The sequence below is a fragment of the Erithacus rubecula genome, assembly GCF_903797595.1.
Source record: "Erithacus rubecula genome assembly, chromosome: 3".
Classification (NCBI taxonomy): Eukaryota; Metazoa; Chordata; class Aves; order Passeriformes; family Muscicapidae; genus Erithacus; species Erithacus rubecula.
The window spans coordinates 96640403-96662823 of NC_136689.1; the positions used below are offsets into that span (position 1 = coordinate 96640403).

General features: G+C 39.1%; 2 protein-coding genes across 2 annotated transcripts; one reads left to right on the forward strand and one right to left on the reverse strand.

The window, feature by feature from the left end:
• Positions 1-296: 296 nt before the first annotated feature.
• Positions 297-7340, reverse strand: PSMG2 (proteasome assembly chaperone 2). The gene is made up of 7 exons (XM_079300571.1): positions 7190-7340; positions 5559-5730; positions 4699-4757; positions 3804-3922; positions 2369-2542; positions 1006-1126; positions 297-643 (listed from the first exon to the last, which is right to left on the reverse strand). Exons 1-7 carry the CDS (start codon positions 7256-7258, stop codon positions 551-553), a joined length of 807 nt encoding a protein of 268 aa, XP_079156697.1. The 5' UTR covers positions 7259-7340; the 3' UTR covers positions 297-550.
• A 7-nt stretch (positions 7341-7347) lies between these two features.
• CEP76 (centrosomal protein 76) lies at positions 7348-21425 on the forward strand. Its single transcript, XM_079300549.1, is given in 13 exon segments — positions 7348-7509; positions 8868-9023; positions 9329-9410; positions 9768-9992; positions 10504-10689; positions 12382-12479; positions 13157-13285; positions 15641-15832; positions 17804-17970; positions 18838-19171; positions 20392-20609; positions 21071-21075; positions 21078-21425. Coding segments are annotated over 13 exon segments (1986 nt in total). The 5' UTR covers positions 7348-7446; the 3' UTR covers positions 21209-21425.
• Positions 21426-22421: the final 996 nt, after the last annotated feature.

Consider the following 22421-nt stretch of genomic DNA (forward strand, 5'->3'; position numbering starts at 1 on the left):
TTCTATGACTCTATGCAGACAGAAAACACAGAACAGCTGTACACTGCTTGCAGTCTCCCCAGTTGAAGCTACCACAACAGCACTGGGAAAAGAAGGCAAAACCAGATTGCTTCTGATCTTCACTTACCTCACCAGGAAGTCTTGGAAAAAAAGTTAAGATCCCCAGTTGTCGTGGAAATTGAGGGTTTTACCTTCCAAGAAAATCCATGCCTACACATCACTCTCAGTTCTCAGGTGCATTAAAAAGGAGCACCTTAAGCTTGTCCATGGCAGTAACACTTAACCAGGGGAAAAGGTTTCTTAAAAAATATTTTATTAGAAAAAAACTTCCAACCAAAGTTACTCAATAAACAACTGTACAAAACATCTTTCTTTGGTGAGTTTGTGAAAGTTACCTTAATTTCTTTAGCTACCCACATACACAAAAGGGCTTTTTCTTAAATAAAGCATTTATGGAAACACCAAAGTAAGCTGCTGCTCCTTGGCAATTACTGTGTAATCACTACCTCAAGAGACACCTGTAACTGCAGAGACTCACAGTTCAGAGCTGTCAGAAGAGGGCAGGTGGGAGACCGTTGCCAAAAAGTAAGCGCCAAGAACTCGGTATCTTCCACTGTGAAGAAGGATCTGTGGAATTGTTGCTCTATAACAAACCCAGAATAATTAAGTTTTAAGTAATAATGGTGTAACTGGCACAGGTATTAAAATAATGGGCAGCAGTACAGGTGTCAGTGTCACAATGGGTTACTTTAGAAGAGCACTGGAAAAGAGAACTCAATCAAACCTTCACACAATTTTTGCCCACACCTGTCAAACAAAAGAACTAGTGTTCAGATTTGTTTTTTCAGGTGGGGAAACTCTCAGTGAGATTTTAATACAAATATATATTTTAGTTGGCATATTCTTGATGACCAAGAGCCAAAAAGGACCCATCTGGACTGAACAAAAATGAAAATAATGGATGTAAAATATGAAAGCAAGAACTTTAGATCAAATAGTACTTACTTCACTTTTAATTAGCTGGAGCCATTCATTAAGATAGTTAACAAGAATAAATGCATCAGGGATGTTGTCTCCTTCTGAGCAAAATTTCAGAAGAACTGCCATTTGGATTCCCTCTGAGCAGCTGCAGCAAAAATGAGCATGCATTTATACTTCATTTTTAGATCCACAACAATTACATTTATGTATAAATATACATAAATATACAGAGCAGCAGTAATATGCACTATCTTGTGAAAAGCCAAAACCAAAAATGACAAATGTATGGATATATATTTTTTTTTCCTCTCCAGAATTCCTTGATCGCATTTTCACACCTCATGCTCTTTTGCTTAGTCTTGAATTTGTTCTTTCTTTTGCAAGGCAAGAGTCCTACATCCTGGGAGAGTATTCAGGCCTTTTACATACTTAGTTTGCATTTTTATGCTGGTGAGGTGCCTATACACATCCTTTGATACAATCACTCCTTATCTTTCTGTGTATTTTAAACCAGCAGTTTTACAGGCTGCATATCACTACTTCACTCAGAATATTTTCATTTTTTAATTTAAATATTAAGATGATTATTTTAAATTTTTTTACCTCACATCCTGGCAGGTCTTTTCTTTTGCAATTGTATATTGTTTCCATACTGAAGTCGGTACAAAGGTAAGCATGGCATAGTAACTTTGCTGGTGTTGGATGCAACAGTGTGATCAGGTGTCAAAAGTAATAATTAAAAAATAAAAGTCTGTTTTCCACCTGACACAACACATCTTTTGCAGAACCACACTGTTGTGCCATAAATGAGTATTAGTTCCTAAAATTGAAAAATTCAGCTTTCAGCACAACTTCTGATGCATGCACCTTTTAACAACCTATTATTTCTATGTATATATATGTATGTAACAACCCTACACCTAATTTTTTTGATGGCCCTGAAATCTTAACTCATTCATAGTGCTCAGAATTGTTTGTGGGTTTTGGGAGTTTTTTGTATTACTGACGATGGAACCATTTGGCTCAGGAAAAGTTTTAGTTAAAGGTAGCACAGGTACAGGAATTCTACTATTCACAAATTGTGGTTTGGATAATATCAGGTACTAGATTGATTGTAGTCATAACTGTAAAGACTTAATTATTTTTCATTAGTCTATTCCCTTATATTTTTATCTTATTCTAACTTTATGATCCAGGACTCCCTACTTCTCTTCATCTTAATTATGGGCCTGACCTGGAAGAAATTCTGTTCCTATAAAGCCCTATTCAATAAAAAGAAGGAATTCTTTTTCATTTCCTATAACATAGTTGTTTATAAGATAATTTTACCCAAGTACTAAAAACATGACCTTTGATATCTTTCTGTGCTTCTCTTTAGGCAACTCACCTCTCAGTAAACAATAGTTTCGTGATGCCACCCCCAGGGATATGCAGAATTTTGTCTGTACCACTTATTCCAGGGTAAGCTGCTACTCTTTCCATTTCTTTCCAATTTAGCTCCTTCATGCAGCCTCCAACTGCTTTCTCCAGATCAGGTGTGAGCAGGTAGCGCAGTGGTGTCCTAGAAACAAGCCAAGGATGCATTCAGTCTGCCAAGGAAGGAAGGACACTACTCCAGTTTATCACTTGTGGCAGACAGAAGGTGCAAGCACTGAGCACATCACACCTGCAGGGAAGAATTGCTCTGACATTTTCTCCTTCTTCAGATCAAAGTCTGAAAGTAAGTCTGTGGCCTCAAAACTGTACAAACTACACAACTTTCTGCCACAAATAGAACTTAGGGGAATAGCTTATGGTTGTTAAAATAATTTACAAATAAAATGTGCTTTTTCTTTCTTCAGATAGGAGATGTTCAATTCAAAATCTGTTAGGGTAAACTTGGACTTCACCATGATACAATGTTTTTACTAAGCTCACACTACTAGCACATTCAGACTTTAGTCAAGTTAAAAGTATTTTCTGAATGCATTACCCTCACTCTTTAGTAAATCTGCTATAAGGGAGTTGTTCTATGGTGCTGAGGGGGCTGGGAGGGTTTAAATCACAACTTATGACTTAAACCTTATCAAATAACTATCAGTCCCTCATTTCATTCCATGTTAGCTGGCCACCCTGCAATTGAATGCTTCTACCACTATATCTGGGATGTGCATAGATCTAGACTTCCTCTGCAGCCCTGTGCATTTATAGAGCCTGAGGACAACAACTGCTGAAATACTGGTTTTATTTGCAGAAATAAAATTTTGTTTCTCGTTAAATCACCAATTATGATGCCCTCACCCAGCAAGAAATGATTGTTTTTTGGATGGGTAATATCTAGTAAAAAAATACTGCAATTGCAGCCTTGCAGTTGCCTCCCAACAAATAATAACTGGTAACTTCCTATTAAAAAAAAAGAAACCAACAACAACTTACTGTATCAAAGAAAACCCTTCAAATGCAGAATGATAACAAAGAGGTCAGAAATGAACCACTACTGCAATCAACTATTAAAAATCTAACCTGTGACCTTTATGTCAGCAGTTAATCCCTGACATTGCCTGCAGCCACAAGTAGTTAAAATTCAGGCAATGCAGGTCAAGTGCAATTTGCTTAAAGCTTTTCATTTGATCAGTACTTTTGACAGTAGTAACCCAGAAAATTCAGTGACTAATCCTGTATTACATCATGTTTTAATACCATACTAAGCATTTTATGACCAATGCACACATGCAAGCAAAAGCACCCTGACAAAAGTACTCAGTACATGGAAGCAGAGGGAAATATGTCAGTAAAAAAAACCTCAGAAACATGAATTAGATCTTTTAGGGACACAAACATACCCCAGAAGCTGCTCATCATCACGCTGATATGCGTGGCTGCTGGACAGAAGGACGACCCTGGCACATTTGATGCTCTTCACCCAAGAAAGCAGGGTTTCACAGAATGGCCTGTACTTGTTCTTTACACAAAGACACAGACAAAAAAGTGAAAAATTTAATGTGTCCTTAACAGTACTAGGTGTTATATGTAATGTTTAGCAGTGATGTAAATTATTCTTCGTATCCACTTAGTCTTCAGCCCCAGATACATTATTAGAAAGCAGAGAACTGCCCTGGTTGTTTACTTAAGCAAAACTACATGTAAAATTATGAGAATTATCATTAAGACCATGTCAACAACAACAGTACATTGATACCAAAGGAAAAAAGCTTCAGAGCAAGATGGGATGACAGGATCACAACAGCATTTTCTGTTCAGTTTTTTTTCTGTCATGGCATTCTGCTTATTTTAAATTACAGCCACTATCCAGTTAATGAGTAATACTAAATTTTTACCAAAGGAATGCTGTTAAAATGAATATAGAATACTATGAAATAATTAAATTGGCATGACACAAAAAAAGAATAAAGCTATTAAAAAGAACACACAAAACCAATAAATGTAAAGGGAAAAAATAAACAGACAAAATCTAGACCATTTTGTATTTTCATGACTCTTAATAACTAAGAAGACATTTATACTAAAATCTAACAACACAGGCAGCTGCTGTGGGGCTTGGAAAAACAAAAGCAAAATCTTAACCCTCAATGAATGCACAAATCAGTAAAACTGTAACAAGTACAGAAAGTGTTACAACATGAAGTAGAAAAATACTTTTGCCAGACCACTTAATATTTGCCAACAGAACTATTCAAACCAAATAGTGAAGTAAGAACAGTCAATGAACATACATACCTTTATAAAAGGTGACCTGATCTGCAGAACTACAAGTTTCTTTGAAGGTAAGGAGTACACTACAAGAAGAAATCATAAAGTCTTGTTAAGCAGAAACTTAAGAGAAAGAGATCTGGGTTTAAATATATCAAGAATTACCCCATTTACAAACTTCCAAGATAGCAAACCTGTAGCTATCAATTCATATGGGAAAGCCTGATAACATCCACTGTGTTAAAAACACACATTTCTGTGCTTTGTATTCTCATCAGATTTAGTTTCAGTTGTACTAAATTCAAGGATTGAATTATGAAAGATAGATGAAGATCTGCCTCCTGTAATTATTCAGATAATGTATGCATCTTTGCAAAGACAAACAGATTGATCTGAGATTTCTGTGATTTAAGCGGGTAAAAGAAATAAAATGAAATACAATGATCAATGTGGAGAAAGAAACTAAGAATTTGTAGGGGGCGTGGGAGAAACATTACACAGGGGAAAGGCAAAGGTATGTAGGAAGGAAGAAGAGTGACTAAGTATCCTTCTAAATCAGAAATTCAATTTGTATTTCAATAATTTATTTTAATTATGTGCACACGTGATATTGCTTTGGATTAACACCACTGAGAGTTTTGGCTGCACTGCAATATAGCTCAAATTCAATATTTCTTACTGGTTCCAAATGTCAAATTTGTTTTCCAAAAAAACAACAGGAACAGTTTCTTCTGTGAAGTGTAAATAAATTCCTATCTATAGGTTTCTGCAGCTATTATTACTTACTTTAATTTAAGCACATCATCAAAATGTAACCACAAAAAAAGAAAATGTCATGTCCTTGCATTGTATGCCTCCTGCAAATGCCTTCAGCATTCAATACCCACCTTCAGCATTTATACTCAGCTCCGTTGAGTTTTCCTCTGCTGTTGCATAAGGGTTATTTCCAACCATTGGCACCAGGCAATCGGTGTAGAAGTAACCAACCTTAGTCATGTCAAGTGTGGAAATCACCAGATCTATTGCCAACTGACCAACATTTCCCACGGACACTGCTGGCTGAAGGAACAGAATGAACGGAATTACAGTGTGCTTTGTGGATGGCAGAAGGTGCTCTTCAAATAGTGAAAGCTTAAATTCCTTAAAATCTGATCAAACATGATTTCTAAAAGTGGCTGCTCATCCTCTGGCAAAGGGGACTATTTCCTACCAGGAGAACTGATAAATACAGAATTTGGTCCCTGTCTGACAAGAAACATCCTGGCCACTTCTGTGAATAATCGTGTCTCATTGTAAACCGAAAGAACAGCTTGGAAACTTACCTGCTTCCCCACATTTTTGGATTGAGAGTAGGTAAAAGCCACTCAAGCAACTGATGTGAGACTGGCAAACCCCACATGATGCCCAAAGGCAGCCCTGGTATTATATATTAAACCTCTAAATCTCAGATTGACCCATAGACAAGAGTAGGTTGTTTTTCATTTTTTTTTAAAGATGAAAATGATAAGAGTGCCCTTAAATGAATTTCATAGGAATTGCTGTGGGTTATCATCAATCGAGGCTGATACCGACCTAATATGGAAAGAGAAAGTCAAGAGTCTGTGTCCTTCCAAAGAAACTATTACAGGAAGACAACCATAAAACGTTCGGTTGCTTTCCTCTAATCTATAATCAAATCTAAGAACTGCTGCTGCTGCCCACTGCGGAAAGACAGCGGATTTGGGGCTGACAGAGGGTGGAGGGGCCGGGGCAGCACTGAGCGTCCCCATGTCCCGGCTGGTCCCTCAGCAGCCCGGCAGCGATGTGTTTGCTTCCTGCCGCTCGTCATCTGACCGGGAATGGCTTCCTGCGCAGCCTGCACAGTCATCCCGGGAAGGGCAGCCCTGCTGCGGAGCGATGGGCTCCCTGCGGACAACCCAGCGAGGGGCAAAACGGGGTGTGCCCTCTGCACACCCACACCGGCACACCACGGGCGAGGCGATACAAACACTTCCTAAAACTTCCTAATCCGAGATTTAAATGGAGCAGAATAATTCTTTTTCTTTTGACACTGGAAATATTTCTATTTCGCATCTAAATGAAAAAAAATCCTAGTCTTTTATTGCAGTGGCAACCCACGGGTGCTGCAAATCCGGTAAACGCACATAGGGCGCATTAATTTTTAGAGTAACAGCATATAGCTATTGCTCTAAAATAAAATACAGCTGTTGCAGCTGGGCACGGATCGTCTTGACAGGGGCAAACCCGGGGTTCGGAGGAGGGAGAAAACCGCGCTAAGCTCTTCTGCAGACAGAGCCCTCCAAACCCTCTTTTCCTCGGCAGATCCCATCCACACCGCCAGCCCTGAGCCTTCTCCGCTTATCCCGCGGCCAAGTACCCAGCGACGACCCCCGGGCAGAGCACGGAGAGACACCAGAGCCCCCCAGCTCCTGTCCCGCAGGAGACGGAGCCCTCGGCACAGGGCTGACCCCTCACACACACCGAGGGCGGGGAAAGGGCGAGCAGGAGCGTGACTCACCATGAGCAGAGTGAAGCCTTTAAAGTCGGGGGCGGCGGAGCCCCCGCCGCGGTCGCACGGAACGAACATGCCGGCCGGGAAGGGAGGAGGGAAGCAGGCAGCGAAGAAAGGAAGGAAGGAAGGAAGGAAAGGAGGAAGGGGGGAAAGGAAGGAAGCGGAGCGCAGACGCCGCGCCCACGTGCCGCCGCCAGGGGGCGGTGCCGGCGCTGCCCGCGCTCGCTGCGAGGCGGTTGGGGCGCGTTCCCGGCCGCTCCGCCATGTCGCTGCCGCCGGAGAAAGCCTCGGAGCTGAAGCAGATCATCCACCAGCAGCTGCTCAAGGTGGGGCTGGCGCCGCGGCCCGGCGTCGGAGAGGCCGCCCCTGGCCCTCAGGGGGCTGCGCCGGGCCCGTGCCGGTGTCGCCGCGCCGCTGGCGGCGGCAGCGCCCGCTGAGGCGGTGGCGGCGCGCGCGCCCGCTCCGGCGCCCCGCTTTGTTTTTCAAACTTGCAGGTGTTTTCCAGGCGCCGCTTTGTTATTTTCTTGTTGCTTTTTTGAGCGAGGGTTTTGGGCTGACGGCGCAATAAGGAGGCTGTAAGTTCTATATCGCTTGTTAGCCCAGTGGTGAATATTCCTACCTGTCACAGGGGAGAACGGGGTTCTTGGAGCGAGTGCAGAGGAGGCCAGCAAGATGATTAGAGGGAGGCAGCACCTCTGCTTCGGGAAAAGGCTCCAACTGGGAACTGGGAATTGGGATCGGGCAGCCTGGAGAAGAGAAGGCTCCGTGGAGACTTTGTAGCAGCTTTCCAGTACCTGGAGGGAGCCTGCCTTCAGAGAGAGACTTTCTACCAGAGCCTGTAGTGACAGGATAAGGGGGATGGATTCAAACCGAAAGAGAGAAGGTTTAGATTAGATGTTAGGAAGAACTTTTCCCGTGATGGGTGCTGAGGGACTGCAGCAGTTTGCCCAAAGAAGTTGTGGATGCTGCATGCTTGGAAGTGTTCAAGGCTGTGTGAGGCTCTGAGTGACAGGGTCTAGTGGAAGGTGTTCCTGCCCATGGCCGGGGATTTGGAATGAGATGATCTTTAGAGTGTTTTCCAACAAGGTCATTCTGTGATTCTATTTCAGGTCCCGGTGGCTGTGTCCTTAACATCCTTTTAGTGTGAGAGTCAGCTCTATAAATCCATCTGCTTTCACAGCTCACATGATGGGGCAGACATTCTCAGACATCTCTCTGAGCGCAGGAAAAGTTTGCAGGGGAGATCTACTACTTTTGTGCCTTACCTGACTAAAAGTGTATTTTTTCCCTTAAAACATAAGGAAGTATTATATTAAGCTTGAATTTTGAGGGCAAAATTATTAGTATTGTATTAAGCTTGAGTTTTGAGAAGTTAGAACAGTGATCATTTTGTAATTGATGGATTTACAGACCTTTTTGTAAGGAGGGAAGTTCAAGATGGGTTGCTGTAAAAGACCAGTGAAAACGCCTAGGTTTTGTATGCTTGTAATTTTTTTCTTACTGGGAGAGCTGCTTTTGTAAGATATTAGCTCATTTGAATAGTTCTGAAAGGATCAATTTTTTTGGTGTAGTTCTTTCTGTGTTCCTAGGAAAACACTCGTAGCATTACAGACTTAATTGGTAAGTTGTGCCTGCTGCCATACAGAGAGCTGGTGTTTGTAACACACAATGAATTTTCTTTCAGATGGATGTCCATGGGAGGATACGAGAAGTTCTTGCTGAGACTATACGAGAAGAGCTGGCGCCTGAGCATCAGCAGCTGTCCACAGAAGATCTGATAAAAGCCCTAAGACAGCGGGGAATCATTGATGATGTTATGAAGGAACTTAAATTTGTAACTGTGAGTAGCTTTTGAAGAGGAGAAGTATTTCTGCTTGTTCCTCTTACTGATGTGGTGTTTTGACAAAGTGAAACTATGCTGCTTCTGGACATTTGAGACGTTAGAGGAGCAGAGAAGATTAATGCATATGCTGCAGTTGGTTTGGTGATAATACTGTACTGAAAATATTTGTTCCATTTTAGAAGGGAGCATACCTAAGGAATGGCATTCAGATGAAATAGAGGATTCTTTAATTTTTAGAAGACTGTGGTAAGAGCACTGTTGGATCCTTTGACTCCTTAAAAAGTCTTTACTTGTAATTCCAGGATGTGAAAGAAACTGAGAGGACTTTGGCTCCAAAACCATCAACACATTTTGTTGACAGAGAACCACCAGTTTTGAAAAAAAGTATGTTTCTTGTTTATTTAAATGTTTAGGTCATAGTTTTGAAACAAATTTGAAGTCTGTGATTTTTGCACTCTGAATTAGTAATCCAGTATGAAGGCATAAAGGTGGATGTTTGCTTATCCACTGGGAGTACACTCATACAGCAATCAATGTTGCATTATATATGATTTACTACTATTATTAAATTTACTTTACATTAAGATAACTTCCATATATTTTAAAATCACTTTCTCCTAAGCACATGTTTAAAAGAAGTTTCTTTTTTTGTTAGTCTCCTGTTAATTAGCTGGTATTTAACAAATTAAGCTTTGTGAGATCTGTTTGTAGTCTCTTCATTTTTATTGCTGCACTTTACAGCTAACATTGACCCAACACGGAGGTATCTTTACCTTCAGGTTTTGGGTGGAAAAGCTTTTCTGGACCATCTTCAGGAACCAGAGCCTCTGCCTGGCCAGATCTGTTCTACCTTCACTCTGTGTTTATATTTTCGAAACCAGCGCTTCCGTTCCAAACCTGTACCCTGTGCCTGTGAGCCAGATTTTCAAGATGGTTTTCTACTTGAAATACACAAGGATAGCCTAGGTAAGGAATATTGCAAGTTTAAAGCTGATGCCATTGGGATATTTTCTGACCTAAGATTTATTATGAAATATGTTTGATATTATTTAGTGAATTTCTTCCCTGTTTTTTCTCACATTTTCCTGAGGAAACTGATTACGCAATTGGGTTATGCCATTTGTAGATCTTTCTCTGCTCTTGCTCTTTTCTTTCTTTTTCACTCTAAAATAACTTGAAATTAACCAACTTTATCCATCCTTAAATGTTAATTCCATTTCAATTTTTCATGTATCTGAACTAGTTGCGTTGCAGTATTCAATTACAAAAATCATTTTATCTTCTTTGTAATCTCTCTGTAGCTCTGTCCTAAAATGAGTATGGTTTTAGAGATGGGACCATTGCTTACACTTCAGGACTCAAGATCTTTCTTTGTACTTACTACATACATTGTATTTTGTAGCATTTTAAAGTTCTGAGGAGAACTTGGGATCATAATGTGTATTTTTTCTGTCTTATTTTGATTTAATGATGGCAGGTGATGCAAGTAAGATGGTGGATGCAACCACTATGTTATCTATATGTGACCCAGTGCATATGGTTCTGATCAAGACAGACACATTTGGTGAGACCACATTGGTAGCATCCTATTTCTTGGAGTGGAGATCTATCTTGGCTGCTGAGAATGGCATAACAAATGTTGCTGTGGAACTCCTGGGTGTAGGTAAGGATAAAAAATAAGCAGGTTATGATGACTTAAAATACTGGGTACTGAGCTTGCTTATAAGCTTATAAGCTTATTTTTGATCAGTTGATTTTTTTCTTCAATTCAGAAGTAACTGTAAAGCATCCTTAGAAAATGCCTAGAAGACTTAATGGTCAGATTTTTCTGTTACCAAGCTGATAAAAATGAGTATTTCATATGCCATGTAAAAATTGCCCTCATGTCTGGGAATTTCCACTGTTGATTATCTGCAAAATCTGGTTAAGTTATCAGAATTTAAAAAATTAAACAAAAATCCAGTAGTTCATCTCCAGGAAAATATCTGATCAGTGCACAGGGGAGTAAAATCCAGTTTGTGTGCCTTTGATTCCAAACCGACAATTGCTGGAGAAAGGGGTCTCTGCTCTGCTCCAGTTTATCCTAGTAGCTGGAAATGTGTTTTCTGAATGGCTTGGTTTAGGTGCTTAGCAATTAGTACATGCATGTATTTTTGTGTATCATTTGTCCCCAGTCCTCCTCTGGGGAGTTACAACCCAAATTTTTAGGATAAGATTTAGTGAATAAAGACTAGGTCTCTCATGACAAATCTTTTTACAAGAGTGGATAATGATAGGACAAGGGGGAATGGATTCAAGCTGAATGAGCATAGATTTAGGTTAGATATTAGGAAGAAATTCTTTCCTGTGAAGATGATGAAGCACTGGAACAGGTTGCCCAGAGAAGCTGTGGATACCACATCCTGAGAAGTGTTCAAGGCCAGGTTGGATGGAACTCTGAACAATGTGATTTTTGTGGCAGGTATCCCTGCCCATGGCAGGGGGATTGGAACTAGGTGATCTCTCATATCAGTGTCTTGGAAATACATAGCAAATAAGTCGTGTTTAATTCTCAGATGGGAACAACTGAAATTTAATTCTAATTAGCTTTTTTCCCAAGTAATAGAGTATCACTCCAATGAATCTAGTGCTTTTTCTCCTTTTCAAATTCCTATCATTGTACAAAATGCATCAAGAACATCAAAGGATTCTGCCATCTCATATAAACAGATAAACTATTATGTGAGGCTTCCATTGCTTGTATTGCTTGTGAATCCATCTGTAATCTGTTTTGTATTGCTTATTGTTTATGTAATTTAGCATTTTCAGCATTAGGCAACAACATTAAGTTGAGGGGGTTGTTGTTCATTTTTTTGTTGTTTTGGGGGAGTTTCTTGAAGTTGATTAATCTATATGACAGCCAGGGTCCCTCATAATGATTCATGTCCAGGTGGAAGATGAACTTTACTTATTTCCAACTATTTAAATTTGAGCTACTTGTGTAATTAGTGGGAGTAGGCACATTTACAGTGTGTGATTCTCTTACTTGGTTTTAGATGCCTATTCTAGACATTTCTAGAATACCATTCTAGAATTCATCTCATATGTCCCACTACAGGCTGCAGATAGGGCCGTGGATAATTGTCTGGGATGTACCCACCTCTGCTTTTTTCATCATATAATGCTTTCTTACAGCCTGATTTGAGTTTAAATTTAAATAAAAATTCTTACTTCACCTATGTTTAAAGAAGTTCAGTTACTTTTTGTGATTGTATAAGGCTAACATACATATTTTAGTGTTTTGCCCCTGCCTGGCTGAAATAGTCTAAGCAAATTGAATATGAGAGAACTGATGAAAATTTATTTTGTTTCAAAGGTACAGAATCAAAGGTTTCTGTTGGTGTTTTAAACATCAGACTGGAAATGTATCCACGTCTTAATAAGACACTTTCCTCAGAAATAATTAGTACTCAAGTAAGTGTTTTCTGAGAGGGCTAACTTATTTTTTTGTTGGTGATGGGGAAGCTTGGTATAGAATTGTAGCTGTTGAGGACTGTGGGGTTTTTGAATGTTTAATACTTCTCTTTTTTTTTTTTTTTTCTTTTAAATTTAAATATAATTACCTTTTAAAAACTACATTGCCTGTACTGAACATTGCTCAAAATGTTACTGTCATAAGTTTTTCTAATTACTTATATCAAAACCTCTGAAGAAAAAAAGAAAGATGTGATATATCTAGTTTTCTTCAGGTAGTATATATTTGTTTTCTTGCTCTTTCCCATGTGAAGCAGTATTTTCAAGTTAGCTATTCTCTTTGGAAAGCCAGTAAATAAATGCCTGAAGGTGCATGCAGATATTCTCCTACACATTAAAATCTTTCTGTGCAATCCTTCTGTGCAGAGATGCATTACTTAAAAAGAACAGTGTTTCAGTCAAGCCTAATATATTAACCTATAAACAAGAAATACAACTTGAAGTTTTTCTTAATTGGATTTCCATTTAAAAATACTATGGATTGGCATGACACACTTAAAATGTTAAGCTTTATTTTACATATACTAGGATGTGATGTTAATGTAATTACTGAGTATGGTATTTTCTCTTATTTGAAATTAGTATGTGTAGGATTGGTTTTGTTTTTCTACCTACAGTTCACTTTGGAACGTCAGAAAACAGCAGAAAAAGAGCGTTTATTTCTGGTGTATGCTAAACAGTGGTGGAGAGAATACCTGCAGATCAGACCTACCCACAACACAAGGCTGGTAAAGATCTTTGCACAGGTTTGTCAGTTTTACAAACAGACTAATCCTTTCTTTAAGTTATCTTTTTATTTTATTTTGAACTTTATGTGTGCGTGAAATCTGTATAGATTTATGATGTGGATATGTTCAGGTCATGGCTAAATGTGGTGTATCATGCAAAAAAATTGAATTTGTAAGGACTGAGTTTGTCTACTGAACCTTATAATAGAATGATGCAGACAGGAGGGTTGCTCTGACTACCTCTGATGTACCAAGTGAAAAAGCCTGCTTAGTCTTGTCCTTGAATACTCACAAATGGCAGAGACTTAGGTGATCTTTACAAACTATTTCAGATAAATTTTGTACCAGATAAAACAGTTACAAAAAATGAACTTCCTAGATCCTCGAAGTATTTGAACTCTGTGTGGTCTGCAATGCAGTCTCTGCTTTATGTCATGCAACAACTACATCATAATTACTAGAGTCTGATAAATTACTGTTTCAGTTGCTCCTCACTAACTGTTCCTCAGTAAAAGGAATGGCATGATCCTTGCATTTTTCATGCTATGAATTTACCCTGCATAGTAACAATTTTCCTACCACAGTGACTTCTTATCTCAGAGGAGTATCCTGAAGCAATCTGTGCCTCCTCTTTGATGAGGCACCAGCTTCCCTTCTGGCTGTGCTTGAGTGTGCAGGAGTGATGTGAACTTCCAAATCTCAGCTAGCAGCTGAGCCTCCACCCTGTCACTCACTCCACATCAGTGGGATGGGAGCAAGAGTAAAGGGCAAAAGCAAGGAAAAGTTCATGGGTTGAGATAAATGTGGTTTAATAAATGAAAGAAAGAAAGAAAAGAAGAATGGGAAAACAGTGATGCAGACAGTCACTCACCCCCTCCCAGAGCAGACAGATGCCTCGATAGTCTCCAAGCAGGGACAAGTTTAGAAAAAGTCTGTTCCCCACCCCCACTGTTTTTATTGCTGAGCATGGAATATCCTGTTGGTCAATCAGCTCTCCTGGCTGTGTCCCCTTCCAGCTTTTTGTCCACCCTGAACCTGCAATTGTGTAGTGGCAGAATGAGAAGCCCTGCTCACACCACTGTTTTGGTCACAAATCTGAAATACAGCACTATGAGAACTGCTGTGAAGAAAACAAATTCCCTTCCAAATAGACCCAATACAAAGGCTTAAGGGTTTCAGGGCAGGGTATAAAGAGAAACAAGTCTATAATTAAATAGGATAGGAACTAGGCTTCTGCTAGATTAGTATCTATATAGAGCTTATCTTGGGTCTCCCATTGGCCATAGCAAATCTTAGTAAAACTTTCTGGGAACAGAAACGAGTTTATTAGATTAGTTTGATAATTTAGTTACCATCAAGTTTTAGATGAGTAATGCAGAAATGGGCATTATATATATGAGACAATATTAAAAAATAAATCCTGCCTCTGGGGTTTTTTTAAATTGCTTTTGAGCTGTGAAATAGTTTTCAACAGCATTCCAGTCAGCCTCAAAAAGATGCTGCTTTTTTATCCCACCAGCTTGCTGGAAAAGCATGACAAAACCTTAATGGTGACAATATGTGACTACAGTAAAAATATGGGACCATAATTTCCTGAAGCTGCAGAGATTTAAAAGGCTTTGATCCCTTTTAAAAATATATGAGCATAAAAGTACCAATTTAGCCCAGTGAGGAACTGAAGACCTCTATGCTTCTTGAAATAGTTTTAATAAATGATAATCATGGTATTTGCCTGCAGCATGTAATAGAACAGACCTTTTTTTAAGTGATCTTATTTTTTCATTTTTACAAGAACTTAGAAAATATTAGTATTACTCCTTAATTTGGATCTAGTTACTAGATCTAGTTGCTGAATAGATCTAGTTAATTTTGACTAATTTTTATTGCTCACTATTATGAAAAGAGCTAGAGTATTCAAATTCAGAAGCAAATAGTCACCTCTTAAACTTTAGAATCAGTTGCTGAATGTTTAATGCTTTTGGGGGAGGGTTTTTTTTGGGTCATTGTGAAATTTGGTGTGTGAGATTTTATTCTGGCTTGTTTTTATACTTGATGATAATGTGGATATTGAAAGTGAGTAGAGCATGAACAGTTCCTCACCCATTTGAGAAGATTAATTGCAGCCTGTGCTGTTCCTGGTGTTCAGACATTTAGTGCAGAATGCCCTGTGAGGGACAGAGCCAGAAATCTGGGATGTCTCTAAATGAGTTGTAATGGTCTTGTGTCCCAGTTCTGGGGGTATTTTCGTGTCTTACTGTTTCTGAGCTATACGTATTCCAGGGAGGATGCATCCCAGAGGAGAAAAGTCTAAGTTACGATTAGCGTTGTGGGACCCTTGCACAGCTGGCAAATAACCCCGTTTGGCGTGTGCAGGATGAGAACGGCGTGAACCGGCCGGTGTGCTCGTACGTGCGGCCGCTGCGGGCGGGGCGGCTGCTGGACACGCCGCGGCAGGCAGCGCGCTTCGTCAGCGTCCTGGCCCACGGGAGAGCCGCGCTCATCGGCGGCGGCGGCGGCAAGCAGGAGCAGTGGTGCACGCTGCTCGCCTTCCTGTGCGCCAACAAGGTGCGTGACACGGCCCCTGCTTGGGCCGCCCTCTGCGGGAGAGGTGCCCGCGCTAACCGCGGGCAGGAGTTCGAAACACGGTACAAGTGCACGCGTTAAAATCGCGTTTGGAGGTTCTGTTACTGTCGTGCTTGAGGAGAAACACGTGTAAATAGTAGGCAAGAAGGCTTTGGAGCAGACTTCCTTTACTACTGTAGTAAGGTCCGTTTGTCAGTGCTCTTTGACACTGAAGCTGCTTCTTTTCTGTTGCATTTCTGAGAACACATACTATCAGCCAATGAATCCCTGCTACTGTGCAGGATACTAGTTAAAATTCTGAGCTAATCCAGGAAGAGTAGAAAAAGTCTCTTTAGTCTCTTTTCTCTTTTGCTGGTTTGATGGGTTTTTTTATTTGTCTTGTGTTTTTATTGGGGTTTTTTTTGTGTGTGTGTGTCTTTTTTTGTTGTTTTGGTTTTGTTTTGGTTTTTTTTTTTCCAATAGAGGGGCTGAAGTACGCTGGTGGTTTTTACATTCCATTTTTGCAAGGTAGGAATTTTCACTGGAAGTTTCAGCCTAGTTCGTGGTGGTCTGATATTTGTATCATATGACTATAATAATCAAAACAAATTGTAACTGGTTCTGATTTATAGCTCTTCTGTTTTATGTGCAGAAGTAACAGTGATCACTTCTGATATCTCTTTGGAGTGGTCAGGGCTTTTCATTGCCACGGAGATACTTCTGCCTTCACACCTTTACTGGTGTGTTTGCATTTAAAAGATGTGCTCAGGGCAACAGGAGCTGTATCCCAGATTTTAGATCTGCCTCCAAGACCACGTAGAACAGGCATTGGCTGCTGTCTCTGAATATCAGATGATGCTTAGGTGCTGTATAAAGGCAGCTCTGGCTAACCACTGAGTTCCAGATGTAGGTGACAGTAGGGACTTTGAGGACTAGTTTGGAGGCACAGAAAAAGGTGCTCCTTCAAGTCAGAATTGGAGAGCTGTATGGAAAACAACTGAATTTAGCCCCTGACACCCTTGAGATCATTATTTTTCTTGTGGAAAGTGATACAGTATTATTAAAATAACACAGGTTCACTACAAACTTGTTTAAGCCTACTTTTCTGCATCTTTCCTTTTTATGCTGTGGTAGGGCAAGATTGTGTTGTCTTGATACATCCAAGATCTCTGAATTTTACATTTTCAACATTCTGAATAATTATTTGACTAAAGAGCCTTACTGTTCTGCTTCTGAATGCTGTACTTTGTGTTATGAAGCCTTCATTGTTTGGGCAAATTTTGTTCTTACTTTACAGCTCACATTTGTAAAGAACTCAACAGACAAAGGATATTAGACATTGCATTTGGAAATTGTTTTCTGTGAACTATCAGTGGCAGCAATGTGTTTATGAGATAAATGTTTTTCTGACTGAAGGAAGAAACAGCTGCACATTATTCCCAGCTGTTTTAAAGTTAGATCTGTAGGGGACCTTGTTTTATCTTTGTCTAATTTCTGAAGTTTGACAGCACATTCAAGAAAGTGAAATACCAGTAGAATGACATTAAGTGAAAAATTTCCAAACTGTGTGAAAATACTATATAATTTCTAGTCTTGCCTCAGGTGTTTGCTTATATATTTTCACATTTAATTAGAACATTCATTTTGTTGTTGCAGGTCAATAGATTCTGGTTTTGGGTTACTTGGGGGTATCTTTATAATCATGTTCCCCAGTATTAGTCATACACTATACTTGAACAAACAGTATCAACAGTCTCTCATTAGAACATATATTTTTAACTTGCTTATTCTATTACAGAAAACTAAAACTTACCTAATTTGAATGATGAAATCCTGACTTTTGACACATGCTTTAGATAAATAGGGGAGAAACATGACTTGTTAAATGGTGGCTTGAGAAAAACACTATTTTCTTTCTTTAAGGTTTTATCCATGCCTAATACTCAAAACAGCTCATTAGTATTTATTGTCTAGGGTGATTGTGAAGACCATGCTAACCTTCTGTGCAGTCTTCTTCTTGGGTTTGGATTGGAAGCCTTTGTGTGTGTTGGAACAAAAGCAAAAGGAGTGCCCCATACTTGGGTAATGACTTGTGGGTCTGATGGAACAATTACTTTTTGGGAGAGCTTAACAGGACATAGGTGAGTAAAAAAAATACAAGAAAATTGAACAATGTATATTGAGGTTTGTGTAGGATATTTTGGTGTTGTGGGTTTTTAAAAAAAGCTTTGTACCCTATCATGTAATCCAGGTGATATTTGTCTTTGAAACTTTTTTCTGTCCACTGCTTTTACTTGGAAAATAACAGATTCAGCATGAGGATAAGTATTTAATCAGTTCATAATGTATCAGTGTCTTTAATACTTTATTGTAACTATTTTGTATCTTATGGCAGCTGATTGTTATCGATGCTATTGCTGCCATCATTTGTAAAGAAGATGAAATCTGACATGATTGTTTAGGAACCTGTATTTTTTGGTTGATTTCATCAGTGAAAACAGTGTTGCATTACTTTTTTTCCCCCGTGTAGGAATCTCCCTAAGTTCTCTGAGATTTTCTCAACTTGAGTCATTTGAGAAGGGCACATGAAGTTGTTTGGTGTGTTAAGCTTCAAGAATGTGTTCTTTCCAGTGTTCAAAACAAGCAGTTCTGTTTTGCCACTGTTTGTGTGTCCTGTGATTAGCATTTGCAGATGTATTTCTCCAAATGTAACGAGTAGCAGGGAAACTGTATGAGCATGTTCTTATAGTTGCAAAATTTTTCTGCTTGATTAAGCAGCTTATTTTTCTAAAGACTAAAAATGATGTATTATTTGATTGTATATTATGCCTCCAAAGTGTGTACAATTACATTTCTGTAAAGAAATTAGTCCCATTTGGAGGAAAAATTGATGACAAAGTTGGCTTGTATATTTAAAGGAAAAATGGCTGTATCTGTCCCATCTAAATATTTTTACCTTGCCTCGAAATAAGTTGTATTAATAAGAAATTGTATATATTTTTGACTAGGTACATCCACAGGCCTATCAACCCTGATGACCCGCCCCTAGTTGAGCAACCCAAGCCACTGTATCCATATCGCACAATAGGTTGTATCTTCAACCATCAGAAGTTCTTTGGAAATTGTCAGCCCTCTGATGCTGTGGAGCTGTGTGTGTTTGACCTGCATGATGAATCTAAATGGAAACCCATGAGTGGAGAAGCAATAAAATCTATATGTCCTCCTGGGGGAACATCTTCAGTTCCCCCTTTTCCTCCTCTGTGTGCTTCTACAATAGATGCTGCTGTAACAAGCAACGAGATAGAAGTGCAGCTGAGGATACTGGTCTCTGAATACAGAAAGGTGAGAAAGATTGACAATGACCTGTCATGGTAATAGAGGTTAATCTGTTAATCAACTTGTTAATTAACAAGTTAATTGTTAATGTGTTAACTTGTTTTGGATAGCTGTTTGTTAGTTCACATACTTGTGTCTTTGCAATGTGTATTCCATCAGCTTTTGCAAAAAATGTGATATGGGAAAAGTGAATCAACTGAAAAAATGTTTGGGAAGAGTGTAATGAGCCGGTTTAGACATCATATTTACTATTCTGTGCAGTGTTGATCTGTAGCCTCATGTGTGGGCTCTTCCCCCCACCCTGCCTTTGCCCCTCATTCTGTGTCTGTGATCTTCACCTTACTGGCACCTGCAGACCACCCATGTGAGGGGTCTCTAAAAGCACTAGGGAAATGAGATCTGGTTGTTAGTCAGCTTTGCCAGTCCAGCACAAATGTTTTTGGTTCCTAGATAAAAACAGGCTTTCAGTTTTTGTGATCTTGCTCTGTCTGCTTTACAAAATCAGAGATATTTTTGGAAGCTAATTTTGTCCTTTACTGGATTTTTACACAGTATAATGTGTCAGAAATTATACTTTCTGTGCTGGACATGAAGGCAATGATATTTTAAGTCCCTGTTAGATTGTGTCTGTTTTTAATGAGGTTTTTTGAATGTTTTTCATTTTTTCTCCCCACATGATGCTCAACCTCTAGGGTGGCAAAGTAATTCTCAGAGTATGAGTCTCATGCAGTGTTGAATACATACATGGCAGATTTTTCTACTTCTTTGCATTTAGGATAGTAGGAGGAAAGTGCCTTTGTGTTTTGGGGAGCTGTTGTGCATCGCTGTTTCAGAAATGTTTCATGAGACATTTGAGAAAATGTCAGGTGAATCTTAGTTGATGCTTTCCATATTTTTGTTGTGTATTTATGCATATCTTATATTTCATGCAGAGATACTGTAGCTGAAACATCTGTTTTCAACTCTGCTGGCCTAATGTTTAAATCTAATAGTTTAACCTCATTCCTTGATCAATGTTTGGTGCTTGTGGTGTTACTTACTTCTGGTGGGTGGTGTTTGCTTCTCCCAGTTGGTGTATGAGTCAATACACCAAGCTCACTGCTTCATGAGTTCACTGCCATTAACTACCAATATAAATATTCTTGTATTTATTTGAACCTATACAGTAGGCAAATTTAGGCATATCCTGCTGCATACTTATCATCATTCTGTGACTTGCCTCCCAGGATCTTGACCTTTCCACTGTTTGGGATGACCATCTCTCCTATCTGCTGTCACCAGCGTTAGCAGCCTATGAGCTTGAACGCACAACAGGTGTTTCTGCAGGAAATGAAGAGTTTCAGGATTCTGTAAGGAGAGCAGTACCTGATGGTCACACCTTCAAAGGGTTTCCCATCCATTTTGTGCACAGAAATGCCAGGAGAGCATTTGCCACATGTCTTCGGTAAGTGTAAATGTAAAGATACAGATATATGTTAAAACTAAATAGTAATCCTTAATTGCTAATTGCAAGTAATTTTTAATAATGAATTTTAAAGAAAATTTATTTCCTAGGTTAGAACTGGAGGAAGAGTGGTGTGGTATGTGTAATGGATCATAGGGTACAGAGCTTTTAGGTTACATTGGTGATTCAGTGGTGATAGACTTCTTGTGTATTAAATTGAAGAACATGGAGTTAATTTAATTTTGCTGCACTTGTTAAAAATGATCAGCAGTTGTGTCATTTTCCTCCAAGGTGACAGCCCTTGGGCTATAGAACAATATTATTATTTGTAATGACAGACTCATGATATTCATTGGTACTTAAATGCTAGTCACACTTTAAAAAAATTGCACTCTGTAATTAAAAGTTTAAACAATGTTTTAGGATTGTCTGTTACTTTTATGTTTCTTTTTGTCATATAGGTCTCCTTTTGTGAAGAAATAATCTGTTGTAGGGGAGACCAAGTGCGACTTGCAATTCGTGTACGAGTGTTTACGTACCCTGAATCTGCGTGTGCTGTTTGGATCATGTTTGCTTGTAAATACCGCTCTGTCCTTTGAAAAAAACCCAAATTATTCCTACCTTTTTAGCTCCACAAAATAATGTATGCAGGTGAAAAATTATTCCATTAAAAACTAAAATAGTATTTTATATAAATGCCACTGATTTTGAACACCCAATGTGCGTATTGTATTGAAGGGGATTGTGTACACAGTAATGATTGTATTTATAAAGAGAATTTATTCTTTGTAATAAAAGTTGCTTTTTATATTTATAGGAATGTGGGTCAAGTTACTAAAATGTGTGCAAAAAATACTGGCTTGGTTTTTTTTCAGTTCTGAATTGGTGTAAGAATTTATTTAGAAGTAGGTTGGCTTTACCTCTGCAGGGTAAGAGACTCTGTGCTACCTCTCCTTTCCCTGTAGTGTACAGGGTGTACTTTGTGAGTGACTGAGATCCAGAAATACTGGTGTTTAAGCATGTGTCCTTCAGACAACATTTATTTCTGCCTCTTGTGGATCTAACAGTGACTGAAAATGTGAATAGCTGTGATGGGTTAGATAAAGTAGTTAAACCTGATGAATTTTTCCTCATTGCCTTAAGAAGTTTCTGAGGTAGAAGTTGTAGCCAGACCATTTTGCTTGACAACCGTTCATGATTTTGTTTCATTCTAAGATCTGTACTTAATTACCCATTTGTGGTTTTGTCTGTCTTAAACCTGTGGGTGATGATTTTGCTGAGTATATTTGTCTTTATGCTCTGCAAAAAGCTAGGCTTACTGACATTTTTCCCTACCATATCTCTCAGGTTTTTCCCCATGTAGACTCTCTTCTTGAGGCTGGAACATCTGAAACTGATTGGTTTCTTCTGTAGAAGCCATTATTTGTTGGTCCCATCAATGCCTATCAAGCCTATCAATGCCTCCTTTGGTTCTACTTGTAAGAGAGGCAACTCTTTCTGCTGGTGCTGAAGCAAAAAAAAATACCTGATCATAGAGAATCTTGCAACACATACAGCAGGAGTTGGTATTTTGCATGTACATTTAATCAGCAGTGTGGCAGAGTGACACCATTTTTGTCTTTTTTCTTCAAGTGTTAAACACTTCCTACGACAGCACTGAGGATTTTTAAATTTAGGACTCTAATAGTACATTATGTACTTACTGGCCCTGCTGCCAGACTTTACAAGTCTGGTTTTGTGTTATCTTTCATTTTATATCTGAAAGATCAAAATGCATTTGTTTGCCTATCAGGATGCTGATAAAAGCTGCAA

Excerpts from the sequence above, each read along its gene's own strand:
- PSMG2 (XM_079300571.1), bottom strand. The coding sequence starts at position 7,258 with ATGTTCGTTCCGTGCGACCGCGGCGGGGGCTCCGCCGCCCCCGACTTT. Across the intron at positions 5,731-7,189 it reads AAGGCTTCACTCTGCTCATG|CCAGCAGTGTCCGTGGGAAA; the intron begins GTGAGTCACGCT and ends CTGTTCCTTCAG. Across the intron at positions 2,543-3,803 it reads GATGATGAGCAGCTTCTGGG|GACACCACTGCGCTACCTGC; the intron begins GTATGTTTGTGT and ends GCTTGTTTCTAG.